The following is a 26885-nucleotide window of genomic DNA, read 5'->3' as shown; positions in this document are numbered from 1 at the left end:
AGTAACTTGTCATACGAGCTCAGTCCCGGAACGGATTAAGCTCGTATCTCGAGGTACCACTGTATATATATATATATATATATATATATATATATATATATATATATATATATATATATATATATATATATATATATATATATATATATATATGATGAAACATGGTCTGCAAGGAATGCAGGGTTATGCGATTACTTTTGCATTCATTTTTCGGGTTTTAAACAGAAATATATTTTAAGGTGATAGAAAATCTGTTTTGGTAAAGATTGATTTGGTAAAAGCTTTGGATTTGGGAAGAGCAAAATAGCCATTTTTGAGCAATTTGTGGATTTCAAAGGGCTCTTAATGAAAGAAAATTAGCTTTTGGAGGATAAAAGAATAATAATACTGTTTTTGAATGGTTGGATTGTTCAAAATACTTTAATATAGGAGATTGGCTGATTTAAAAAAAGGATGGGAAAATTTTCAATATTATGGCATATTGGTGAAAATTTGTGGGTCCTTTATTAAACATTGAAAATTGTAATTAGGAAATGCCTGGTAAAAGGTTGATTTCTCTAATTTAATTATTGTAGATTTTTATTGTGGCAACAGAGAGCTATAGGAAATAGCTCTTATCATAAGTAAACATCGTATGAGGTGATTTGCGAATTATATCTTAGGTATTGAGAGTTATTTGGTTGTTAATGATATCAGACATGAAATTAACAATGCAGAAATGGCATGAGAAAATTCATGGTATTTGTCCACATTATTAGGTAAATGGTATCTGACTGGTTTAGATAAAATAATTGGTTTATGATAGGCATAGTTTTCCTAGGACTGAAGAAACATGGAGTGTTTTTAGAGTGCACAAAAGACATTCCCTGTTTGTCCTGAGCGGGTGAAATATGCTTTGGCGTGGGTCATATTGATGACTATTGGGATATTAGGGATTGGATAAGCATTGATCAATTGATACAACCAAATGACGTTGCTTTCTATTGCTTTGAGGGCATACAAATTAAGAGAACTTTAGCTTAAAACTTACAGCATTGCAATTATGGGGTTAATGCACTTAAATGTTACAGTGATAACGATTGGCAAGAACCAGCTTAGATAAGGAGGAAAGGAACAATTCTCCAAGTTCCAAAATCTGGCTAAAGAAACTGATTATGTTTGTCGCTTTGGGTTTTGACAAAATGCGTTGGCGCATGAATTCTGGGGTATTTGGGGAATGAGAATCCCATATCTAAAACTGATTCGGGGGAAATTTAGAAATAGGCTCTATTTGGCAATGGATGCCCAAAATCTGGTGGGGCCTTTCATGGTATGAAAAAAGTGATTACATTATGTCTATGTTCAAAAAATAGCATCTCCAAATTATAAAATATCAACCTTTGGGTAATGCTTTAAGTAGATGGGTTGTCTAGGAATAAAATGGAATGGGCAAAATTTGAACTGAATGTGAGCTACATTGACGACTACTAAAACAAACTTTAGAGGTGAAACTATTGCCACCTCAATTCTGCGTACAAACAGCTAAACTGGTAGCATTAAAGAGGGTATAACTTAATGCAAAACATGGAGGTATTTTTTTATACAAACGGTTAAAATACTTGAGTGGGGGTGTGTGTTTCAATGTGTCACAACTTTTCCGTTATTGCATTATTGGCAAACAGATAGGTAATCACAGCTACTCGCGTGGCAGTCCTCATGCTGACTGACTGGGGCGATGAACGGCGGCAATTGAACTTCCAAAACAAATTTCTATTTGTGGATGTGTGGCACGCGAATCTAATACATTAATTACCTAGTTCCTTCTGGAATGATTATTGCTGATAGGGCAGCAAATGGGGGTGGGCTACCAAGAAGCCCCACTGGGGATGGTGGTTTAAACCTGTGATGAAAATTTACGGGCCACTGATGTATGGGTATACGACCCAAATTAAAAGACTAGTGATAGCGCATCAACCTTACGGTTCTAATATCTACTAATGAAAGCGGGGTGGAACCAGACCTTCCAGAGGGTGGAGTATTCCTGGTGTCCTCGAGAATTTGTGGGTTTTCTCCAGGTACTCCAGTTTTACTCCCACAAAACAAAATTATGGATGCCTGACAGGTTGAACACTAAATTCCCCTGATTATGAGTGTGAGCGTGGATGATGGTCTGTCTTTTTGTGTTTTTGATGGCTGGCCACCGAGATATAATCTATCAATAAAATATCAAGGTGGAAAAGAATTTGGAAATTTTGAAATGATTTCTGAAATCGCCACTAAGCCTTTTGGGGATGGCGCGACAGATTGGTACAAAAATAAAAACAAAAAGAAAGAAAAAGAATTTCGCCGAATGACATTTTTGACGAGAATGCAGCAGCAGTACTCCACATTTGAAACTTAATGTGGAGAAACAAATAATCTGCTCTGCAATGGGAAATTTAGGAACGCTGAGGAAAAAATAAAAAACAAAACAAATTGGGACCTCAGCTTACCTAGCTTGAGTCATGGGAAGTCCTATGTCTCGACAGGGGGGATAGTGGCTGGGTACGGTGCCACTACACAACTTATAGGGTTAAGTTGGTTGCAGAGCGTGCTTAACCTATGCTCTGCATATCAGTGGACAATTTGAAATTCCAAAGAACCATTGATTTATAGTGATAATGGCACCCAAATTGTGTCAACAAAATAATTGGCTGGATGGACAGAAGGTTCCATATCTCGTTATGAAATCACTGCCTAGATAACGAGTTCAACAGGACAACAACATCTGGAAATCCTATTTAGTAGACCCTACAAAACGCCATTATTCACTGCACGATTGGAATTGGATGATAAGGCTAATCTGGCTGACTGCATAAAAAGGGAAATCTTTAAGAAAACGCATTGAATTTGGATTAGCAGAAGGAGACTGTGCTTCTCAACAGGAAACGGACTGGACCAACGGTGGTGCTCAACCTGCAGTGTAAAGAAGAAGCACTAGCACTATATGGAGATACGTTTTGCACTGTAAGAGGGTGGTCTCAGTTGAAACGTTGAGGAGACGGGTAAGATAAGCTTTCTGACTTAATAAAATGCGGGAACCACTCCAATATTGATTGGAAAGATTATTGCTCAGCGTATTGATTGGAAAGATTATTGCTCAGCGAGCAATACCATAAACTATAGGGAACTCTTTTATATTGGTTCTAGCGTCTCAAAATGCAAAAGGTGAAAGCGTTTCAATTGAGACTAAACCTTCTTACAAAGGATTAAAACAAACGATCAGACAAGGGAAAATACGATCGGATATAACAACTCCCTCAATCACCATTCTTTGGGGAAAGTGTTTTTACAAAAGAAAAACGTGTCCTACTTGTACAGAAAAGCAAAAAATATGTGTCTATCCTGTTACGAAAGCGGTGAATGACAAGTAAATTTTTCCACTGTGTTAACTTTACCTGTTTGAACCTTACAGGGCATGGTCCGAATCTGGGTGTGGTAGATGAGACATGGTGTGCCTATTGTCCAAGACAAACGGCCTCACTGATTCCACGTTTTGGCTTATGGTGGGGAAGTGGGGCAACTAAATTATATAACTCCTGTCAAAAGGAAACAGGACTATGTGCTTTGGTTTCATTGTTTTTACCAGTATCTGTGTTAGAGTGGAGGAGATACAATTGGCGGCTCGGAATTTCGGTGTGGCCTCTCTCGACAACGTTGAGCCTCATCGAGGGATGGCGATCCGACTTATGGGTTGGTTTTCCAAATTGCAGCAGGAGTCTATTTTTCTTTGGGTTACGCCAAATAAAAATATGAATAGGGTGAATAACATCCATTACAATGTCCAAAAAAAGAAATTGGATTCGCAATGAAGGAACAGCTGGCAGCCACCAGTCTCATGACTGTCCCAGGGCCGCAAAGCGGCTGGTATGCTTCTGACAGTTGATGTGCTCTTGATGGAGCAGGGGGGCGTATGCAATGTTTGAAAATGTTGTACTCAACAACACATCCCCCAATGGGTCCCTCACCTGAGCCGTTGAAGGCCTGACCCTGAAACCAACCGGAAACGAAGAGGCACTCTGGAGTGGAACTGTCCACCTTGTGGCAGACTGGTGGGATAAGGCCTTCGGCAAATGTAAACAATTGGCCTTCACCGAGGTGATATCAATAGCTGTTTTGGGCTAATAATTTGACAATGTGTGGGTGTTGTCTTATTCCCTGCTTATGCTTTTTGCTAGACCGGCTTAGGGTTGATACAGTAGCTCTAACAAATTCCGAATTACAAGGATTGTATCTGCTCATTAGACAGCCTACTGGTGATAACATTGATGTCCAGGATTATGCAAATTATGAAAATGAGTTGAACGAGAATGATTTTGTTCTTCCTTTTTCAGGCCAGATATGCAAGTAAGGTGAATTCTGGTAAAGATCGAGACAACAGACTTCCCAAGTGTATTTGTATTTGCCATAAAATGAATTAATAGCAAACATATAATAAAAACGGGGAATGTTGGGGTTATTCTGGATGCCATTTTATATGTGCGTATTAATCATTATATGTATAAATTAATATGTCCTTCCAACGAAGACAAACGCTTACTCCAAGGTCAGGGCAGCTGGCTCCAGCTAGAGACTTAACATTTCACCGAGTCCTCGCTCCGAGGACTGATTACTGGAAGATACGCCTCGACCCTTTCCCCAGATACAAGTTTGCAATGAAGATCTGTGAAGGCTGCTTAAATTGTTGTTGATTCAGCGGATGGCTATCAATCAACCTCCGGGATTACTCGCATATTGTTTTAAATTGTGACGCTCGGTTCGCTTGATATGGAACCGTTTTGCCGAATGGAGGCTTGTTTGTTTAATTTCCAATGGAGTTGTTTTTGAGTTCCGACCTTAATTGTTATTAATGAATACCTGATGTGCGATTATTGTTGCAGTTGTTTTTTGCTTACGCAATTGGATCGAATCGATAACCTTGTAATTGTTTTGATTTGAGGCCTTAAATGGGCAGGAGAAAATGCCGCTCAGGAGAATCATCTGTGACGCAGGACGAAGTCAGGGTGGATTCTCCTTGCAAGATAAACACCAGTGATATACCGTTAATAGATGCCGTCCTTGTAGTTTTAGAATCATATTAAAGTATAATTATATATATATATAATATTATATATGGATCAATATTGAGCCGCAAAAGCTCTCGGAACTACAGCAAGCAGCCCCCGACTCTATTTTCATAAATGCGACTTAACAGTTATTTGTAAAACAACCGCAGCCTCGCATTATCTAAATATATCTGAATATATTCTAACCAGCTTCTGTAAAGAAGTTAATTTACTTCTTTTAAAGTTGAAATGGAGTAGATTTCAAACTTTCAGCTCGATCGTACGCAATATATTCAGCTTCTGATTTGGCCCACGGGAAAAAATAATTGCCCTGACCTGGTTTAGAGGGTACTATTAAAGATTGTGGAACTAATTATTCTAATTCAATGTAAAATATGTCTGTCTATACTTACGTAAGATACAAGTTACGAAACCACATCTGGAACCAATTAATTTCATAAGTAAAAGTACTACTGTACAACTATTGAATTCATTAGAGTGTGTGACAACGCGATCCTTACAGTTCATCTCATAACATGAAAATGTGAAATCCTTGCCAAACCCCATTACTTGTATTTTCATTTCTAAAAACATGGCTTCTTTATCACTAGGCTAGGTTTTGCAAATTTTCTGAGGGAAATCTTATAACATAAGGGAAATAACAAATTACATCTTTTAGTATTACAGTATTATACAGACGCTCCCCTACTTACGAACGAGTTAGGTTCCGAGCGATTGTTCATAAGTTGAATTTGTTTGTAAGTTGATTCAGTGCTATATTTTGTATTATAATTTATGTTTAAGGCCTATATAAGTATATTGAAGGTTTATATAAGTGCATTTGTATGTTTAAGGCTTGTATAAGTAACACGCATTGGTTTGTACTGAAAAAAACATTTAATAAAAAGGAGAGAATATGTACAGTACTGTATAGAGAGAGAGAGAGATTTATGTATTAGAAACTGGCCGAAAGAAGCGATCGAACGACGATTGCACAGTTGTCTTCTTTTTTTTCATCATAAATGATGCGGTAGCACTGTATGGCATCATTCAATCGATTTGCAAACTTTGTGCAACATTCAATATTTGGGTCCTGCTGCTCGATCTTTCTGTTTATAAATGGTACTGACGGTCGAACGATTCAAGTTGTATGCAACGCTCACCACTCTCACGCGCATCAAGCTTCGTTATCCCTCAATAGAAGCCTTTCTCTTTTTACCAACCATATTCAATAATGGATGCATGAGATATTTAATGATACAAATGAAAAAGGTTCTTTGCACACTGGAGATACGTTCACGCACTTCCGCATTGCAACGAAGAAGAAGGTAGATGCTGGGTGAGCTGAGCCCTCACAGCGCCAGGCGTCGGTATTAGCGGCGGAAAGAAGCACTACTCGGAAAAAAATACAAAATCGAACTTACGAACATTTTTCGACATAAACGCAATTTGCAGACATGTTCGTATGTACCGTTGTTCATAAGTCGTATGTTCGTAAGTAGGGGAGCGTCTGTATAGTCAGAAATGACTTATATTTCTAAAGAGGTAAGATTTTCTCAGTTCTCAAAGCCTAGAGAACTTTTGCCAGTGCAATGGCTGCTGTTTTGGCTCCAGAATGCATTTAGGTCTTAAAACTACACTGTCAATTTTGATATTTGAAGCATTTCGTTTGTGTGTGTGTGTGTGCTTGCACGTGCGCATACCTCAACAGGGAATGTCAGAAAGTACTTGTCGAAATCCTTGGGGCTGCACCTTAAAATATACAAGCCACGCTTGTTAGGACATTGCTGAAGTCGATTAATGGCAAACTCCATCCTGTCAAAAGAGTCACAAATCAAAAAAGCTGTGTCTCCATATAAAAGGGTTCATTCACCGTCACTTACGAGACTGGGCCATGGCAACGGCAAGCAATGGCCTCCACCAGCCTAGGGGGCGCCACGTCTTTGCAAAGGTAGTGATGCGCGTCTGCAGTCAGCCGGTAATGGCCATCGATGAGGGACACAAAGGACAGCGCTTCAGAAAGACCAGTGAATTCTAACTCCTGCAAAGATGAAAACAATAAATTTGGAAAATTGTAATTTATGTAAAAAAAGTCTAATTCGTTGTTACTGATGGTTTTTGATGTCCAATACATTATGAATGGACGATTCACTGGTTGAGGGTTTGATCTCAGTTGGGTCCTCACTGTGTGGAGTTTGCAGGTTCTCCCTGGGCCTGCATGGGTTTTCTTCAGGTACTCCGGTTTCCTCCCACATTCCAAAACCACACAGGGTAAATGGCTGAACACTCTAAATTGCCCCTATGTATGACTGAGTGTGAATGGTTGTCCGTCTTTTTGTGCCCTGCAATTGGCTGCCCACCAATTCATGCTGTCCCCTGCCTGGTGCCCAAAGTCACTAGGGATAGGCTCCAGCACCGTTAAAAAATAAAATAAAAATAACTTCTAACTTTGGAGTTGCCGTCAAGAACAAGTCAAAATGCGAATTTGAAACATTCTTCCACTTTTTATTCAGCACCGCTCGACCCCGTAAAAGTATTGATAACATTTGAGGGTTTCAAGTACCTTATAAACATTGTCCGAATGATTTTTGTTGTTGTTATCTTTTGTATATAATTAGGCAGAAATAAAATATGATGCTATGAAGTCTTCCAAAATGTCATATGAAGTTCAAGAAATTTCATTTGAAAAATGCCAATTCTGAAAATCCCTGATTTGAGCAGTTGCGTTCCTGATGACAGTGAGCAATTTGTGGGAAAATGAGCGCGCCCAAAAGCAGAGGTGATGAAGTAGGGAAACTGCGCGCAAGTTTCACTGCGAAAATATAACTTTACACCTTCATTCACAACCCCTGTATTGACAAAGCAGACTACAATTACCCACAGCTGATGCCGTCCTCTGTCGAGAAACGCAGGCGGGAAACTCACCATAATAACGTTTCTTCTGCGGAAATACCTTCTCATAGGTCCCTTAAGGACACCATTGGGGGAATACAATGTCCACTCCGGCATTCACTTACGAGCACCGACGCTCTCACTCGACTTCTGGGCACAAGAACGCTGCACTCCCGTATACATGGAACAACACTGCTCCAAGTCTGTCATTTGGCAAACTCATTTGTGTCACATTTGCACCAAATGATGAATTAGTGCAGGTGCATTGGCGCGTTCGTCCCAATTTGCACCGATATGCCACAAAGTCTCTGAATCCCACAGCCTTGCTACAATGCTGCACTGTACTCTTCTAGGTGACATATGACGTGCAACATCAAGGGAAAGCAACTTCAACATGAGCTGTAGCAGTGATGAAGCAAATTTATTTTCCTTTATATTTTTAGATAGGGTGCTGAGAAATATTGTGTGCCGAACACCAAGCATTTTCAAGGACTGTATGCAAAAAAATTTGAAACCATGATAAAACTACCGTAAAATCCAATCCATTTTGTAGGATTTCCAGGACACGAACGAACCCTGGATTTTAAAAAAATCTGGAGGACTACGCTCAGATTGCTTCGTCTAATTGATTGTTTTGTTTGTTTTCACAACACTTCAAAATAAAACTCCCTTTTAATGGTGAGAGCAAATTACCAGGTTCTTGCCATCCTGCTTGTTGATAACGACCAGATGGCTGCCCGAGGCGGCTTCTTTACTGGCATGTTTTATGCTGATGTCAACAACTTCCGGAAAGTCGCATAGCGTCTGCAGCTCCTACACAATAACATAGGAGTCAAGAAGACTTCTGCAGGAATAAATGACTACAATGGTAGACGCACCTGTTGCGAAAGTTTTAGATTGTCCCGGCACCACTGGATGCCGGTGTCGGCCGCCACCAGCAGGACCAGAGGACCACCAGCCGCCTCGCGAACCCGAAAAGTCTCGGTGTAGAAGGCCTGCTCCAGCGACTCCATGGTGATCAGGTACTTGAGCTTGAGATCGCGTGCGGTGGTGCGGTACTGGCTGAACTGCTTCACAAAACGTTTGAAACGGAAACGGATGCGCTTGCGCGTCAGGAAGCTGCAATCCTGGATGTGTGCGCGCATGTCCTTCGGTAAAAACGACTTGTAGCTGTGTGGACAAAAGCACAGAACAGAGACCCCCACAAATTCAACAAAAAGTGACCCAAATGTACTATGGGCTGGTTTTGAATTAAACATCTGATATGGCAGCAAACTGGCATCCATTCTGGTTGGGGCAACATTGATCTGAAGATGTTTTAAATTAAGATACCTTATAGTGTGGTAGATCTCCAGCGATGACATTTGCTTCTCCTTGGCGGTGCGCGTCATGTCCAGCACCGCCAAGCCTAGGCACTCCTCCTGGTTCTCGTGGGAGTTGGAAATCTTGACCGCACCAGTGATAAAATCATTCCTCCACTGAGGGCGATTCAACAATATATCGAAATCGGATGGTAGTTCATTAGTTATGCAGTGATATTTTTGTTGAGTTTTTTACTTTTTAACTTAAATGAACTTAGATTGCTATACACACACCTAAAACAGTTTTAATCTTACATTACACTAAATTTAAACCTTCTTGTGCAATAACCAAGGCAAAGAGGTTAATGTATTCCACCGCGGCTTTCGGCAAACTTCCCGCTTCTCCATCCGTATTGGCGAGCCAGCTGAGTTACGCGTACACTAATGTTTTTCGATTATTTCGTGCTTTATATCGATTGTCATCATACGCCTTTTCTTCGCACTACCCTTCATTGCACCGGCTTGCTTTGGATCCATTGTTTCCCTTAATTCTGCACTGACTAACAAAAAAAACATGGAAAAAATGCAACGCTCCGCCCAGTGCTCATAGAGATCTTTGCATGAGGGAGATGCGCCAAGAAAGACAGTGCGCTGAAATCATAAAGAGCCTTTCGTGGCCTGGCCACCTGGCTGTCTCGTACAGACGCTCCCCTACTTACGAACATTCAACTTGCCAACAACGGTACATACGAACATGTCTGCAAATTGCGTTTAAGTCGAAAAATGTTCGTAAGTCCAATTTTTTATTTTTTTCCGAGGAGTGCTTCTTTCCGCCGCTAATACGCCTGGCGCTGTGAGGGCTCAGCTCACCCAGCATCTACCTTCTTCGTTGCAATGCGGAAGTCCGTGACGTATCTCCAGTGCGCAAAGAACCTTTTTCATTTGTATCATTAAATATCTCGTGCATCCATTATTGAATATGGTTGGTAAAAAGTGAAAGGCTTCTATTGAGGTTGTTGCAAGGAAGAGACAAGCCATTTCATTTGAAACGAGTGGCAATAATAACGAAGCTTGATGCGCGTGAGAGTGGCGAGCGTTGCACATATAACAACTTGAATCGTTCGACCGTCAGTACCATTTATAAACAGAAAGATCGAGCAGCAGGACCCAAATATTGAACGTTGCACAAAGTTTGCAAATCAATTGAATGATGCCATACAGTGCTACCGCATCATTTATGATGAAAAAAAGAAGAAAACTGTGCAATCGTCGTTAGATCGCTTCTTTCGGCCAGTTTCTAATACATAAATCTCTCTCTCTCTCTCTCTCTCTATACAGTACTGTACATATTTTCTCCATTTTATTAAATGTTTTTTTCAGTACAAACCAATGTGTGTTACTTATACAAGCCTTAAACATACAAATGCACTTATATAAACCTTCAATATACTTATATAGGCCTTAAACAAATTATAATAAAAAATATAGCACTGAATCAACTTACAAACAAATTCAACTTATGAACAATCGCTCGGAACCTAACTCGTTCGTAAGTAGGGGAGCGTCTGTATCTCAAAATTTGTCTCGTATCTCAAAATGTTTCTTGTATCTCAATGTAAATATTTGCTTGGAATTTTACCCATATCTGAAATTCCTCGTGTGTCAAGGTATTACTGTACAGTAATAACTATTAACTATAATCTAACGTTGAGATACGAGCAGATGTGAGAGGCTGTTTATGATTTCAGTGCACTTTCTTTCTCGCCGCATCTCCCTTGTACAAAGATCTCTACGAGCACTGTGCGGAGCATTGCATTTTTTCCGTGATTTTTTGCGTTAGTCAGTGCAGAATTAAGGGAAAGTTCTCTAGACCACAAAAACAGTACAGTATTAAGTAAAATATTTATAGTACAGTATTTAAAGTATTTACAATTTTTTTATGTATAGATTATATTTAGATATTAACACGAGTCTTTTCATATGCTTATCACTGAAATATTTAATAAATGCACTACTTGATAATTGTACTAGTGTACTTATATTTTTTGTATAGGTGCGAAAAAATTTAGTATTGCAGTAAGAATAGGGGTGATCCTACTTATCGATTTTTCAATTATCGCGGCCATGTCTGGTCTACCTTATCCACAACATTCGATATATCGATTCTCAGCGGAGCATATATATAACCTTTTGCGATCCAAAGTATGGTGACATTTAACAGTTTCAATATATTGTCACCCCCCTAATTATGACCTTACCTGATGAAAGAGGTACGACATGACATAATCATCCAAAACAGGACTTTCGGATCCTTTAGTCACGCCGTATCGATAAGCCCGGCACGCCACACCGCTGTACCAGCCAGGGTAGTAAAACCTGCAATGAATTCACGACATGCAAGGTAACTGGATTTGTTTGGAACTCCCAACTCTATTGGAACACACTACCTTATTCGAAAATACAAATCTTCTGAGGCAGATTCATCCAGATGAAAAATGTGATTGGGTGGGAACCATAGGCAGTCTCGCTCTCTGAAGAGGCCAAAGAGGCTGCAGAAAAGAGGTGATATGCCTGCAGACACAAAACACATTACATGGACATGTAGTGCCTCCATCCTCCAATTTCATCAAAGGATGTCCCAGTTCAAGGGGATGAATACAGTGGTACCTCTACTTACGAATGTTTCTACATACAAAATATTCAGGTTGAGAAAACCCTAGGTAAAGAAAAGAACTAATGGGAAATCCTTTGTTCCAAGATTCAAAAAAAAATCTGAGTTACGAAACATCAAAAGTAATTCAACATGACCTAAAACGTAAATACACTTCCTGGATCCGGTATTTTTTTTTAAATTGTCGTGGTCGAGTCATTTTCTCAACACGACTGGTTTCTGGACCCAGGCCCACAGGGACCATGTACCATCGCGGTTGTAATAATATTGTGAAGCATGGGATCCGAAATGGGATCAGGAATCTCTGCTGAGATAATCTTGTCAATGTTGTTTGCAGGAATTCGGTCGTAGAGCCAGATGAGGGCATAGGAATGTGGGAGTCCTCTTTTTTGCCACTCAACGGTGTACATGTAACACCTGACAGGACCAAAACAGTGAGCCTTGACCACGACGTCCATTAGTTTGGAGTTTCAGCCAGAAAACGCGAGCAATAACGTCAGATTGCTCGTGGGGCTCCAGGCTCGGAAGCAGTTCTGTATTTCTGGCCATTTTTGATTGCAGGTGAACATAATGAAGAGGTCCGGTTGGCCGTAGTAACGGACATATGTCATAGCGTCTTGCGTACGCGCGTTCATTTAACGCGGCCCTCCAGGGTACGTGGATGGGAGAATAGTGAGCTGGGTTAGTTTTGTTTCGCAAAACGTCATGTAAGTGGATGTATGAGGCTGACTGTTAGGGTAATCATTATTATATATTTGCTTGCAATGAAGAACGCTTTGCTTTATTTAGGAATATTAATCAATATATATATATGTATATATATATATATATATATATATATATATATATATATATATATATATATATGCTTGCAATGAAGAACGCTTTGCTTTATTCTGAGTTATTGACATTAAAAAAGTATTTTTAATACATCTCTTGCCAGAGTAATGCTCGCTGCTAGGTTAACCGGAACAACTTGAAGGTCACTCCCCTTTGCAGCTGGACTTCTCAAAACGATTGCTCACACCGAGCTCCCTTGGGATCCGTAGGACTTTAAATTGTTTTGAGAAACATTGACTTCTGAAAGTGGTTCACAACACTCCCTTGGGAAGATCCAGAGGACTTACAATTGTTTTGACTTCTGACAGTGTTGTCCACAGCCCAGGGTGAACCTATCACTGACCGTAATTTCTTTTGGTTTAGCCTGATGAAGAGCAGCCTTTCCGTCTCCATTTTGGCGGCCATGTCAACTATGAACTGCTGCAGCAGTTGCTTGCCACATAGGATGGTGTTGAACTCACGATCTCTAACCATGAGTCGGTAGGTGTAGTTAGCCCTGCAGGAAACAGTTTTGGGGTCCGCTGTCGCACGGCGCGTGGTCGTATGGCAAGGGATTTAATGTGGTAGCCATCTTCGTCGTAAGGGAAGAGAAGTGGATATTGGAAGGGGTCGTACGCTGGGTGAGATTCATTTATTCTGTGAAGGCTGGTACTCGGATGATTCACCGAAAGACGTTTCGCCGACGGAAGTTTGACAGACGGACAGGTCGCCGAATGGACGTTTCGCCGAACTGAGGTTTCGCCGGCATTCGTGCGCTCGCCCCGCCCCCGGATCGTGTGTACAAGTTTTTCAACCTCGGCCCGCGGGCCATATACGGCCCGTTAGGATTTTTAATCCGGCTCGCCGGCGGCGTTGTCCAAATTATAGTAAAAATCAATTATTCATTTCCCTTTGCCGCTCATCACTCAATTTATTAGTCTACCGTCAATGGCAGCCCGGGAATAAGCACTCTTGGGCGGGCATGGCAGCCCGGGAATAAGCACTCTTGGGCAGGCATGGCAGCCCGGGAATAAGCACTCTTGGGCGGGCATGGCAGCCCGGGAATAAGCACTCTTCGGCGGGCATGGCAACCCGGGAATAAGCACTCTTGGGCGGGCATGGCAGCCCGGGAATAAGCACTCTTGGGCGGGCAGATGTCGCAGTGTCCAAAGAGCTCCAGTATTTGTATTGAATCATTAAACGCTGTTTTCGGCTGGATTTGACCGAATTTGAGAGCATTTTGAGCCGTTTGGCGAATGGACGTAAATGGACGTTTTTTTGCCTCCATCGCGACATCATCGCGGCATTTTACCGAGGAATTCACTTCCCTGGGCTCGGTTCTAGTGTCCAAAGAGCTCCAGTATTTGTATTTAATCATTCAATACTGTTTTAGGATGGATTTGAGCCGATTACTGTCATTTTACGGCTCGGTTCTGCTACATCTGCCCGCCCAAGAGTGCTTATTCCCGGACTGCCATGTCCGCCCAAGAGTGCTTATTCCCGGGCTGCCATGCCCGCCCAAGAGTGCTTATTCCCGGGCTGCCATGCCCGCCCAAGAGTGCTTATTCCCGGGCTGCCATTGACGGTAGACTAATAAATTGAGAGTGATGAGCGGCAAAGGGAAATGAATCATTGATTTTTACTATAATTTGGACAACACCGGCGGCTGGCCGGATTAAAAATCCTAACGGGCCATATATGGCCCGCGGGCCGAGGTTGAAAAACTTGTACACACACGATCCGGGGGCGAGCGCGCGAATCCCGTTTCGGCGAAACCTCCGTTCGCCCAAACGTTCATTCGGCCGAATGGCCATTCGGCCGAATGAACGTTCGGCCGAATGAACGTTCGGCGAAACGTCCATTCGGCGACCTGTCTGTCTGTCAAACGTCCGTCGGCGAAACGTCCGTCGGCGAAACGTCTTTCGGCAACGTCTTTCGGCGAATCATCCGGTCACGGTGAAGGCTTCCACCCCTTGCTTGAATGATAATGTGACGTTTGTCCTTGAATGACAACAGACACCTCGTTGAGGGTGGGCGCGTTAAAACGCTGTTCGTGCTGCCCAGCAGGACGTTTGTCAGCGTGAATGACAATGGAAAAGTCGGGCGATGGAGCGTTCTCGATGGCGGCTTTGAATGTGCGAATGTAATGGTTTGTGGTGTACAGCATCTCCTGAAGCCGTTGGACTATGTCCATGTGTCTCGGATCAGATGCGTCAGGGTCATCGTTTGTGATACCTAACTGCTGTCTGGCCTGTTGGAGGTAGTCACTGACGAAGTACAGCTGCAAGAAAGACAGCGCAGTATTTTCCTCAGGAAAAAGCAGGCCTATTAAATGGTAGACTTGTCCCTGAATCTTGAGGCTAGGCATCCAACCTTGCACCCGCACTATGTTTGCTCCAAAAGAAGTCATCTGGAAGTTGCAGTTGAAACGGCGGATGGACTTTTGGTATTTTGAGTCTTCAGTTAATCCCATAAGCATGTCACGCAGAGGTTGGGGTGGTTCCTGGAGGGGCGGGGGGGGCAACCAGACCTTCCCATAGGAACAGCAGATGTTGCCGGGCTCTGCTGTCCACCTTTTAGCCTGGCAATATTGGCACACACAATCCATAGAACCAATACGGAGGTCTGGCCGAGAGAGGTAGTCATAGCCTGGTTCATAGTTGAATGCCTGAAGAGACCAAAAGGCAGTAGTTGGGCATACGTTGCTGCGCACAACGGAAGCGCGTCGGCTTACAGCCAGGACGCGTTGTCTGCGTGCTGCTGGTGTCTGGGAAGCCCTCGCAGCGGCAGTTGATTCAGCGTCTCGGGTTTGTCTTTGAGCCCTTTGTACAAAGGTCTCAGCAGCTCTGGCCGATCGCAAACGGCCATTTCTGTGGGTTGGGTGGCTCTCGCCAGCGACTTAGAAGCAGCGTCTGCAGTCCTCCAGCAGGTTCTCACCGCAATGATCTCAGCTGCTCTGGAAGCGGAAGTGGAAGCGGCGTCCGCTGATCTCCGAGCTGTGGGTTCCTCAGTAGCTTTGCTGGGTGTGGGTGGGACAGGGAAATGGTAGCAATAAATAATGGGTTTGGTATTTTTTATTTTTGGGGAATATATTTGCTGTTAAGAGACCCATGTTCTTGAAACTCCGAATTAACACTTATGACGGGAGTTTAAAAACGTGTGTCGAATTTGGTGTGAATCGAATTTTTGAACACTCGATTTTTTCGATCATCAATTTTCAATACTTTTCAGGGGTGCTTTGACACAAAACGTACCCTAAAGTATAGCTGTGTGAATTTTCATGAAAATCGGTTCAGCCGTTTCAGAGTCCATAGGGAAAGAACATATACACACACAGACAAAGATCAATTTATATAATATAATATATAATATAATATACAATATAATATACAATATAATATATAATATAATATATAATATAATATATAATATAATATATAATATAATATATAATATAATATATAATATATAATATAATATATAATATACTATAATATATAGAATAGAGATATAGATATTAGTGTTTACTGAGTTGACGAACTTTCAAATTCTGAAAAGTTCCAAAAAAGGTTTCTTACTGCATGCTTTGGCGGCATTGATGCACAGTTCCTCAGCGATGTAATCGCCAGCTGTGTAGCACAAGAATTTGCACCCGGACTCTCCCTGCTTGCCATGATAGAAATTAAGCCTCAGAACGGTGGTTTCGGATAGGTTCGTGTCTGGACTCTCCCGATGGGCATTCCCGTTGTGGTTCTGCACTGCTTCAGGGCACGTGTGTAGGAAGGCATCCATGCCTTTCTGGGAAGCCATCAAAAATCTGCCAACATCTAAAAAAAATATGGTTACATATTAATTTATTTGATGTCATTAATAGATATCTAAACCATTTTTCATCTCCTGAAGCGCTAATAAACACGAGGGTTGCAAGGGTGCCGGAGTTGAATTGACTCGAAGCATTCTGTCTCCACGAGGTATAACGTACGCTATGCGAAACGCAACCTGCTGGAAAAAAGAAAAGGCAAGGTGGCGTGTTTCGTAGCTATTTATGGTTTTCGGCGTGCCCATTTGTCTTCTATGGTGTATCGCTGCTTCTTCGGCGCTTAGAGCCAGCCATTTCAGCATGAGGTCAACAAATTGTCTTCGTGGTGCTCGGTCAACAATCTCACACTGAACACCACGAAAACTAAAGAAATAATCCTGGACTTTCGCAAACACGGCACAGATCTGGCCCCACTCCTCATAAATGGAGTATGTGTAGACAGGGTCCAGTCCTTTAAATTCCTGGGGGTCCACGTCACGGACAAGCTCTCATGGTCTACAAACATCACGGCAGTGGTGAAGAAGGCTCAGAAACGACTCCATTTCCTCAGGGTACTTAGGAAGAACAACTTGGGCACCAAGCTTCTGATAACCTTCTATAGAACCACTGTAGAGAGCATCCTGGCGTACGGCATCACAGTGTGGTACGCTGGAAGCACGGCGGCAGACAAAAAGGCCATGCAGAAAGTGATTAACACTGCCCAGAGGATTGTCGGCTGCTCTCTGCCCTCACTGGAAGACATTGCCAGCCCTCGTTACCTCAGCAGAGCCAAGAACATCATAGGGGACCCTTACCACCCTGGTCACAATCTGTTCCAGCTGCTGCCCTCTGGCAGACGCTATAGGTCCCACAAAGCACGGACAAATAGGGTTAAGGACAGTTTTTTCCCCACATCCATCAGAAATCTAAACTTGCGGTAACATAACCACACAGTCCCTTCTGCGGTAATATGAAAAGATGTTTGGGTGGTGATCTGCCTCCTACTAGCTGACTGAAGTAAGGTAAGTGAAAGACAGTGAGAGGTAAGCGAGAGGTAAGCGACCTGTATCCATAACAGCAGAATGCCAAATTACAAGTCCGTCACTTGCACTTATTTAGGTCTTTTGCCGAGTAAACGCAGCTTATGGAGAAGCACCACCAATTTCGTCACACGCAGTTTCTGCGTGTGATGACAAGTAGGCTTTTTTGTGTTGTTCATAATGACGACAGGGCCTATGTCCGATTATTATTATTATTATTCCGCCATTTTTCATGCCTTTGGGTTGCGAGTTTCAGTGTGGATTTTGACATTATGAACTTTTGTTTTTTATATTTCTGAAAAAAAATGCACAATATAGTGAAGCCGCGAAAGTTGTTGAAGCCACGAAGTGAAGAAGGATCACAATACTAGTTTCATCGAAAACGTGGTATGAGAGCGACTTTTCAAGCATTCTCGGAAAAGATCAAGAAAATGCAAACATCCTTCACCACATCGCGGCTAAAGTACATCATGTTTTTTTAAATATTAAGTATCAAAAATGTTCATAAAAATGTCAAAAATCACACTGAAAGTCGCCAGCGGAAGACACGTCCCTGACTCAGATCAGCATTCAATTCAATTTATTTTAAAAAATGGCTGAAGAAAGGATACTCTCACTCAACTCTGCTCCAAAGAAGAAAAATGATGGGCGACCTTACAGCAGTTGCCGTTGCCCGAAAATAGAGCTCTCTGAGCGGACAGGACGGCCGGGATTCTCGAGGTAGCGCAGCTGATTGTGTGATTTTCCAGAAATGTTACAAAATGCAAGCTCCGGGGGTTGTTACGGCAGACACAATCGCCCTTATCCGAAAATAGAGCTTTCTGGGTGGGTAACACAGCTGGACAGCGAGGAGGAGTGAAGTGGAAGTTTAATTTCTCCCAAAAAAATGACGGCAAAAAAGATGAGGAACGTGGTCTTAGTACTTTGCGAAATCGGCAAGAAATCTTCAAGATGGGTTGCAGTTTGAAAGTGTCCCAGAGATTGATAACAACATGGTCATAGCCATCGAATATGGCAATCGTCTTGACAGCGTTATGTCCTGTACAAAAGCATATTTGTACAAAAATAAGAAACAGCGGTCACAACTCCCCATCATCATGTTCCTTGTGCACCGAAAATCTTTCGGGTCAGCAAGCAATGTACCCAGCCTGTCAAGCTGTCAGATACAGTGAAATCTAAAGAATAGACTTTTAAGTGCGCCCTATTATAGTAAATACCGTATTTTCACACCTATAAAACGCACCGTGTGATAGGGCGCAGTTATTTGCGGGTATATTTTCAGTTTTTTGTCAATACATTGGACACCTCGTCCGATAAGGCACTAATATGACACTAGGCTAGCGTATGTTATGCTAGCCGCTAGCGTATGTTGGGCTTGGCACTAGTGTTCTTTTTAAAGACAACACGAGCGAGCAAAACCAAGGTAAAAGGTACACCCTGATATAAAGAGTTCAACTTTTAACATGCTAGGCTCCACTGTCAGTCAGAGTTTTGTATTCCGGGAACATCAATGCAGCTTTGGCCGACACTTAAGCCCAGTCATCCACAATCCATTGTAACTCGCGACATGCACCACTCCCAAGCCTTTGATTCTCCTCGCTGTTATATCGGCATCGACAATTCATTCCAAATCGTCATGTAACTCGTGCGACGCTGCCTACCCGAACTACAATGTTGGCCATCTGTTAGCAATCCGTTAGCAAAGCTGTTAAATTGTGTTCGATCCATGGCTTCAGTCCATTTTCCAAGCGTTCACACCCGCATTGTGTTGTCATTCACGCCAGGCATTTCCTCTGTATAGCTCTGATATGCTGTTTCTTTAAGTATTGAGAGTGTTTTTGAGAGTTAAAAGCGCTGCAAGCACACGGAAGTCAAATGCCTTGCCACTCCCCTGGGATGTTTTGAACGGATTTACCGTAATGCTTGGAATGCACGGGGAGGCTATTTTTAGGGTGAACGTCCGCTGATTGTTGATCGCAATAAGTAGCGTGCCGGCAAGAAAAAACAGTCACGCAAGCGGTCAGGGCCATACAAAAATTGAGTTTAGTGCACAGACAAAACGCACCAACCGATTGGGCGCATCGACCATTTTAGAGAAAATTTTAGACTTTTAAGTGCGCCCTATGGGTGTGAAAATACGGTATGTGCCGCGTAGCATTTATACAGTTTATTATCACTTAATAATGGGATTTTTTTTAAAATGGCGCTGTTCAAGCGGCAGCCAGTGGCAGTTGCTCCCTAAGTTCTCACTCGTATTCTGTGTTTTTTCAGCTTTTTTTTTAATCTTATGTTTTTACGTTTTGTTGTTTTTTAATACTTACCTTTAATAAAGAGGAAGAGAAGAGGATGCAGAGCTGGATGAAAATGTCAGGAAAGAAAGCAACGCTTCAGACCCAGCATTCCATCTACTATTATGGGGACATTGAAGATGAGACGTTGCCGGGTCTTTCAGCATGACAATGATCCCACACACAGGGCCAGGGCAACAAAGGAGTGGCTTCGTAAGAAGCATTTCAAGTTCCTGGAGTGGCCTAGCCAGTCTCTAGATCTCGATACCATAGAAATCTGTGGAGGGAGTTGAAAGTCCGTGTTGCCCAACGACAGCCCCAAAACATCACTGCTCTAGAGGAGATCTGCATGGAGGAATGGGCCAAAATACCACCAACAGTGTGTGAAAAGCTTGTGAAGAGTTACAGAAAACGTTTGGCCTCCGTTATTGCCAATAAAGGGTACCGTATTTTCACGACTATAAGGCGCACTTAAAAGTCTTAAATTTTCTTCAAAATAGACAGGGTGCCTTATAATCCAGTGCGCCTGATATATGGACCAATACTAAAATTGTTATCACAATAAAATAAAATCAATCAGTCGATAGGGTACACCATCCTCTACAGGTCTCGCAACTACGGTAAGCAGCCTGCGACTTCATTTTCCCCCCGTGCGCGATTCATGCTGGGATATGTAGTTCTTTTGTCAATAAAACCAGTATGACGGCGAGCACACTAATTTGGTGCTCGCCGTCATTCCGGCTGGATTGACAAAAGAACTCCAGCCGCTAGATTGGCGTAAACAGCATTCAAAGCTAGACTACTAACTATATATAATTATATATATATATATATATATAATTATATAATTATATAATTATATATATATATATATATATATATATATATATATATATATATGTGTGTGTGTGTATATAAATTATATATGGATCAATATTGAGCCGCAACAGCTCTCGCAACTACGGCAAGCAGCCCCCAACTCTATTTTCCCCGTAGAAAAAGTAGTGCGCAGTGACTGCTGGGATATATAGTTCTTTTGTCAACCAATTGAAAGCGGCCATCATTTGATAGGGTGGATGTACAAAAGAACTCCTGCCGCTAGATGTTGGCATCAACAGAGCATTCAGAGCTAGACTGCAAACTATATATATAAATATATTATATATGGGTCAATATTGAGCCGCAACAGCTCTCGCAACTACGGCTTACAACCCCCGACTCTATTTCCGGTGCGCGGTGAATGCTGAGATATATAATACGGCGTATCTAGCACATTATTTATATGTTCGCCGTCATTCCGGGTGGATTGACAAAATAACTCCAGCCGCTAGATTGGCGTCAACAGAGCATTCAAAGCTAGACTGCGAACTATATATATATACAGTGGTACCTCGAGATACGAGCTTAATCCGTTCCGGAACTGAGCTCGTATGACGAGATTCTCGTAACTCGAGCGGACGTTTTCCATTGAAATGAATGGAAAAAAAATTAATTCGTTCCAGCCCTCTGAAAAAACACCAATAACAGGATATTGGATTGGATTTTTTTTTTATTTCTTCTAATTCGCCATCTATTAACAAAGTAACACATAACTAGTGGTTTAATAGTAATAAAATGTGTTTAATCATGTGTTCCTTTTTTTTTCCACGACAACGCACTCGTAAACGGAACAAACAAATTTAAATTAACTTGGATTAATATATACAGACACTCAAACATACGTTTAATGTAACTTTACACAAAACTGAATTCTCATTTTGTTGTAATCTTTTGTTACCTTCGTTTTTCGGGTTGGCGGTTTGCCACGCCTCCGCCCTCACGTTCGCTATCGATGTTCTGTTTGCTGTTGTATTGCCTTCAAAATATTCCCAAAATGATGCACACAAATGTGCTCACAATAGGATAACGCACGACCACTTGCCAACGAGAAATAGTCTTTAAGGAACGATCGCGGGACCTTTCCTAAGAAAGAATAACAGGAAATGACATAGCTGAGCTTCCCACGTAGTGATTGTGGGTAATGAAGTTTTATTCTGAGAAAGGTTGCCATTGCCTACGGGTAATGTGTCCAGGAGTATACTTCATTACCCAGAAAGCCCTCTTTTTGCATGCGCGTTGTGCGTTTCCTGGTCGTATGAGAAACTCGTCTGAATTAATTAGTTCCGTGCTCGTAAATATTGTTATACACGAAAGATATGCAAAAAAGAACTGGCTTGGTCGCATCACAAAATTTTGACCGCATAACGGGCGAATTATTCGATCGAAATTTCCCCCGTAAGACGAGCATTTTGTATGACGAGCGGTCGTATGACGAGGTACCACTGTACATGGAAAAATATTGAGCCACAACAACTACGGCAAGCAGCCCCAGACTCTATTTCCGGTGCGCGGTGAATGCTAAGATATATAAAACGGCGTTGCATTTCGGTTGAGCTCGATCTAGCACATTAATTCTATGTTCGTCGTCATTCCCAGTGGAAGTCTCAACTGTGGTCCGAGTTTTCAGGAAGGCAGTAATTACTGACTCGATTAATGACGACTTTGGTGAGACGGAGATGTGCGTGTTGGATGCCCACCTGTTCAACATGAGTTATTATGCTATTGCTGTCACAAAAATACTAATACTTTAACCTCAGAGAAAAAAAGAAAAAAACTGTTGTTTATTCATGTTGGGAGTGAATGGAGTTGTCAGAAAGCTGATTTGTAATCTATTAATAAAGTTTGGCTGACCTATCTGACTGTTTTGTTGTCATTCCCTTTAGCGCAGCACCATCTAGTGGATGCATAACGTAACCCCAGCCTCTACTGTAGACCCGTATAATGTGGTGCGGTAGACCAGTGTAATGCGGAGCGGTGCGCCTTTAAATGCGGTGCGTCTTGTGTGTCAAATACAGAAATAGCACTCATTACTGACACTGCGCCTTTAAATGCAGTGCGCCATATAGTCATGAAAATACGGTACATACCGTATTTTCACGACTATTCGGCGCATCATATTTTACGCCGCAGTGTCAGTAACGAGTGCTATTTCTGTATATTAGACACACAAAGCACGCACCGTTTTATTACACGCGTATATATTATATATGGATGAACATCGAAATGCAATAGCGCTGGCTACCGGAAGCAGCTTATTTCCGGGTTCCGGTGCGCAGTGACTGCTGGGAAATATAGTTCTTGCGCGCTACACCCACACGCTAAAAACACGCTTTAAAAAGGCAACGGAAGCAAAACTGAGTTCGGTAGGGCTTTATTTGGACATTTTCCAATTTACTCAAGTCATCATCACCTTCAAATCCCTCAAACTCCTCATCTTCTGTGTCACCGTCAATTCCATGTGGCTCCTTAGAAATTATGCCGGCTTTGGCAAAAGCTCGAACAACCGTGCAAGCAGACACGTTCGCCCAGGCGGCAACGATCCATTGACAAATCGTAGCGTAAGAAGCCCGGCGCTGCCTGCCACTTTTCGTGAAGCTGTGTTCGCCAGCGATCATCCACTGCTCCCACGCTGCTCGTAACTTTGATTTGAAAGCCCGGTTCATGCCGATGTCCAGCGGCTGTAATTCTTTGGTCAAGCCTCCGGGAATGACGGCAAGCTCTGAGTTCATTTTCATGATCTGGTTTTTAACCGTTGCTGTGAGATAAGCACACATGGAGTCGCAAATCAAAACAGACGGCGAGCCGCGAAAAAATCCATCTGGTCGCTTGACATACACGTCACGTAGCCAGTCTCTCATTTTCTCCTCATCCATCCAGCCCTTTGGATTCACCTTCACGATGAGGCCGGCTGGAAACTTTTCTTTAGGCAGAGTCTTTCGTTTGAAGATCACCATTGGTGGTAGCTTCTGCCCATTAGCATGGCAAGCGAGAACGACAGTAAAAGCCGACTTCTCGTGCCCCGTTGTTCGTATCGCCACCGTGCTGGTCCCCTTCCTCTCGACAGTGTGGTTCATCGGGATGTCGAAAGTCAGCGGCACCTCGTCCATGTTGGTTATGTGGTTTGGCTGTATAAGTTTGTCGGCAATCAGCTTGGAGCAGTAGGTGCGGAAAACAGTTAGCTTGTCAATGTAGTCCGCCGGAAGTTGCTGCGCCACGGTTGTCCTCACTCTGATCGCCAGATGGTGCCGTTTCATAAAACGAAAGCACCACGACGGTCCTCCTTCGAAATGTTCAATTTTCAATTCTTCCGCGAGCGCTTTTGCCTTCAGTCGAATGGTGACTGTGGAGACGTTTCTCCCAGCTACTCTTAGATCGAGAATCAAGCGCTCAAGATGCTCTTCCAAGTCGGGCCACATAGCCTTGTTCCCACGGAAACTCAGCTTCCTCTTGTTGACCTGGCGAAGCTCCTTCTCCTGCTTTCTCCATTTACGAACCATGGATTCGTTGATGTTGAATTTCCTCGCCGCTGCTCTGTTACCATGATCCACTGCATGATCGATGGTTAGAAGCTTGAACTGTGCTTCGTAAGCGTGCCTCTTTGTGGAAGTATTCATTCTTTAGTTTGCAATGGAGCACATGCATCACTGTGCCCACACTAGCAGTATATATAGGAACCTTGTAGGGGCGTGGCTTAAAAGTCTTCTCCCCCCCCCCCCCCCTCCCCCTCCCCCTCCCAAGCCTTGCCCCCACCAACGTCCGCCTCCTCTCTATATATATAAAGAGGGTCTTCGCAGGTAGTGCTCAGTCAGGCCCCGGAGCTCTCTCGGCGCTCGGCCACGATCGCCGCTGCGAGCGCTCCCGCTCGGCGGCGCCCGGCGCTCACACAGGGCGCTCTGCATTATAAGGCGCCCTGTCTATTTTGGAGAAAATTTTTGACTTTTATGCACGCCTTATAGTCGTGAAAATACGGTAAGTTACTGAGATGAACTTTTGGTATTGAACAAATACCTATTTTCCACCATGATTTGGAAATACATTCTTTACCAAACTACAACAAGATTATCGGGAATGCTGTATTATGTGCTTAAGGGAGTCCTGGCTGAATGAACTAACACCGGACTCTCTCGTCTCCTTGGATGGTTTTCAGCTGGTTAGGGCGGACAGAAAAGCTGAGGAGAGCGGTAGGAAGAAAGGTGGGGGAATAGCTGTTTTTATTAATAGCAGATGGTATAGCCCCGGGCATAGCTGTTAGCATCAGGCCGTTTTACATTGCCCGGGAGTTCTCGCACGTTATTGCGATAACTGCGTATATACCTCCTTCCGCCGATGCGGCAGTCGCTCGCGAGCGTCTTCACGCTACTGTGTCGCGGATGCAGACGTCACATCCCCAGTCTCTCCTTCATATCTCCGGTGATTTTAACCATGCTTCCTTGGCTTCTACTCTCCCCACCTTCACTCAGTATGTGAAGTGCCATACCAGGGAACACAAAACTCTGGACCTGCTGTATGCCAACACAAAGGAGGCATACAGCTCAGTCCCCCTGCCCCCACTGGGCCGCTCAGATCACAACTGGTCTGTCTGAGAAGGCCATATACTGCCCGTTACAGATAACATTCATTTAGGAATAACAAGGGCATGTACTGCCCCCAGCTGGACATATTTCTAAATACAAGTACGTACTACACTACAATGTGCTGCCAATTTTTTTTATTTATTATTTTATCCTTGCGTTTAAAGTAGTAGCCATTTGGACACGCACTGTAATTTATCAAAGCTGGGGATTGATGTCTGACACTGAGAAAAAACAACACTAGAAGACTTATGTGAAATTCTAGAGAACAATACCTGAAAATGCCATGGAATATACTTTTACTTCTAGTTTAATTTTAAATAATTTCCCATTATTTTAGGAAATATATATTCAAAATGATTTGCTGAGAACCTTAATTCAAAGATTAATCTCAACGTTTTCTATGCTGGTGTAAATTTTCTGGAGTAGGATTTCTGGATTTACAATTTCATTACAGTAGTACTTACTGTTACTACTACTTTATTTTCTCTATTTCTTCTGTCACGAACTGTTCTGCGTGATCTCCAAATGGCTACTACTTTAAACGCAAGAATAAAATAAAAAATTGGCAGCACATTGTAGTGTAGTACGTACTTGTATTTAGAAATATGTCCAGCGGGGGGCAATACAAGCCCTTGTTATTCCTAAATGAATGTCAACTGTAACGGGGTGTATATGGCCCGCGGGCCGAGGTTGAAAAACATGTACACATACGATCCGGGGGCAGGGCGAGCGTTTCGGCGAAACGTTCGTTCGGAGAACTGTCCGTCGGCCAAACATCCATCGGCGAAACGTCCATCGGCGAAACGTCTTTCGGCGAATCGTCCGGTCACGCCACAACTGTACAGTGGTACCTCGACCTACGATCAGCTCGTGGTACGACGAAAATTTCGATCGAATAATTCGCCCGAGATACGATCAAAATTTCGAGATGCGACCATGCCAGGTGGCCATGGGACTGTCTTTTTTGCATCTCTTTCGTGTATAAAATATATCTACAAGCACTGGGCAGACTTTGCATTTCCCCACCCGTTTTTTCCCCCACATTGGTCTACATTTACATACAAGGTAAACAACAATGGATCGGCAGAGTTTTGCAAAGAAAAGGCGACCGTTGACAATCGACATGAAGCGCAAAATAATTGAAAAATATGAGAGTGGGGTACGTGTTACCGAGCTTGCTCGGCAATACGAGAGGAATCCGTCAACCATATCCACCATCCTTTAGCAGAAGGACGCAATTAAGGAGAAGAGGCCTTCCAAAGGACTAACTATAATTTCCCACCAGCGCAGTGACATTCACAACGAGATGGAGAGCCTTCTTTTATTGTGGATAAAAGAAAAACAGTTAGCAGGAGATAGCGTGACCGAGTCAACCATATGTGAAAAAGCCAGCGGAATTTACATGGATTTGATAACAACGAAAGGAGAGCATTCAACACCTACAGAACCCTTTAAAGCGAGTCATGGCTGGTTCGAAAAATTAAAAAAAAGATCTGGAATACACTCGGTAATCAGACACGGGGAAGCGGCAAGTCCCAAACAACTCTTGATGCATTCGT

General features: G+C 42.7%; 1 protein-coding gene across 2 annotated transcripts in view; it reads right to left on the bottom strand.

Annotated features, from left to right (window-relative positions):
• Nucleotides 1–26885, bottom strand: part of LOC144073925 (tyrosine-protein kinase JAK2-like) — a 53010-nt gene that overhangs the window by 22122 nt on the left and 4003 nt on the right. For both annotated transcript variants that reach the window (XM_077599869.1, XM_077599870.1), the window contains exons 2-9: nt 16325–16573; nt 11704–11827; nt 11515–11632; nt 9288–9433; nt 8834–9125; nt 8649–8768; nt 6947–7104; nt 6767–6878 (exon numbers count right to left, since the gene is read on the bottom strand). In XM_077599869.1, coding sequence (XP_077455995.1) covers nt 6767–6878; nt 6947–7104; nt 8649–8768; nt 8834–9125; nt 9288–9433; nt 11515–11632; nt 11704–11827; nt 16325–16556 — 1302 coding nt within the window. In that variant the 5' untranslated portion in view covers nt 16557–16573. The remainder of the gene's footprint in view (nt 1–6766; nt 6879–6946; nt 7105–8648; nt 8769–8833; nt 9126–9287; nt 9434–11514; nt 11633–11703; nt 11828–16324; nt 16574–26885) is intronic.

Source organism: Stigmatopora argus, chromosome 5 (assembly GCF_051989625.1).
Source record: "Stigmatopora argus isolate UIUO_Sarg chromosome 5, RoL_Sarg_1.0, whole genome shotgun sequence".
In the NCBI taxonomy this organism is placed as follows: Eukaryota; Metazoa; Chordata; class Actinopteri; order Syngnathiformes; family Syngnathidae; genus Stigmatopora; species Stigmatopora argus.
This window is presented reverse-complemented; position numbering and strand designations above follow the sequence as displayed.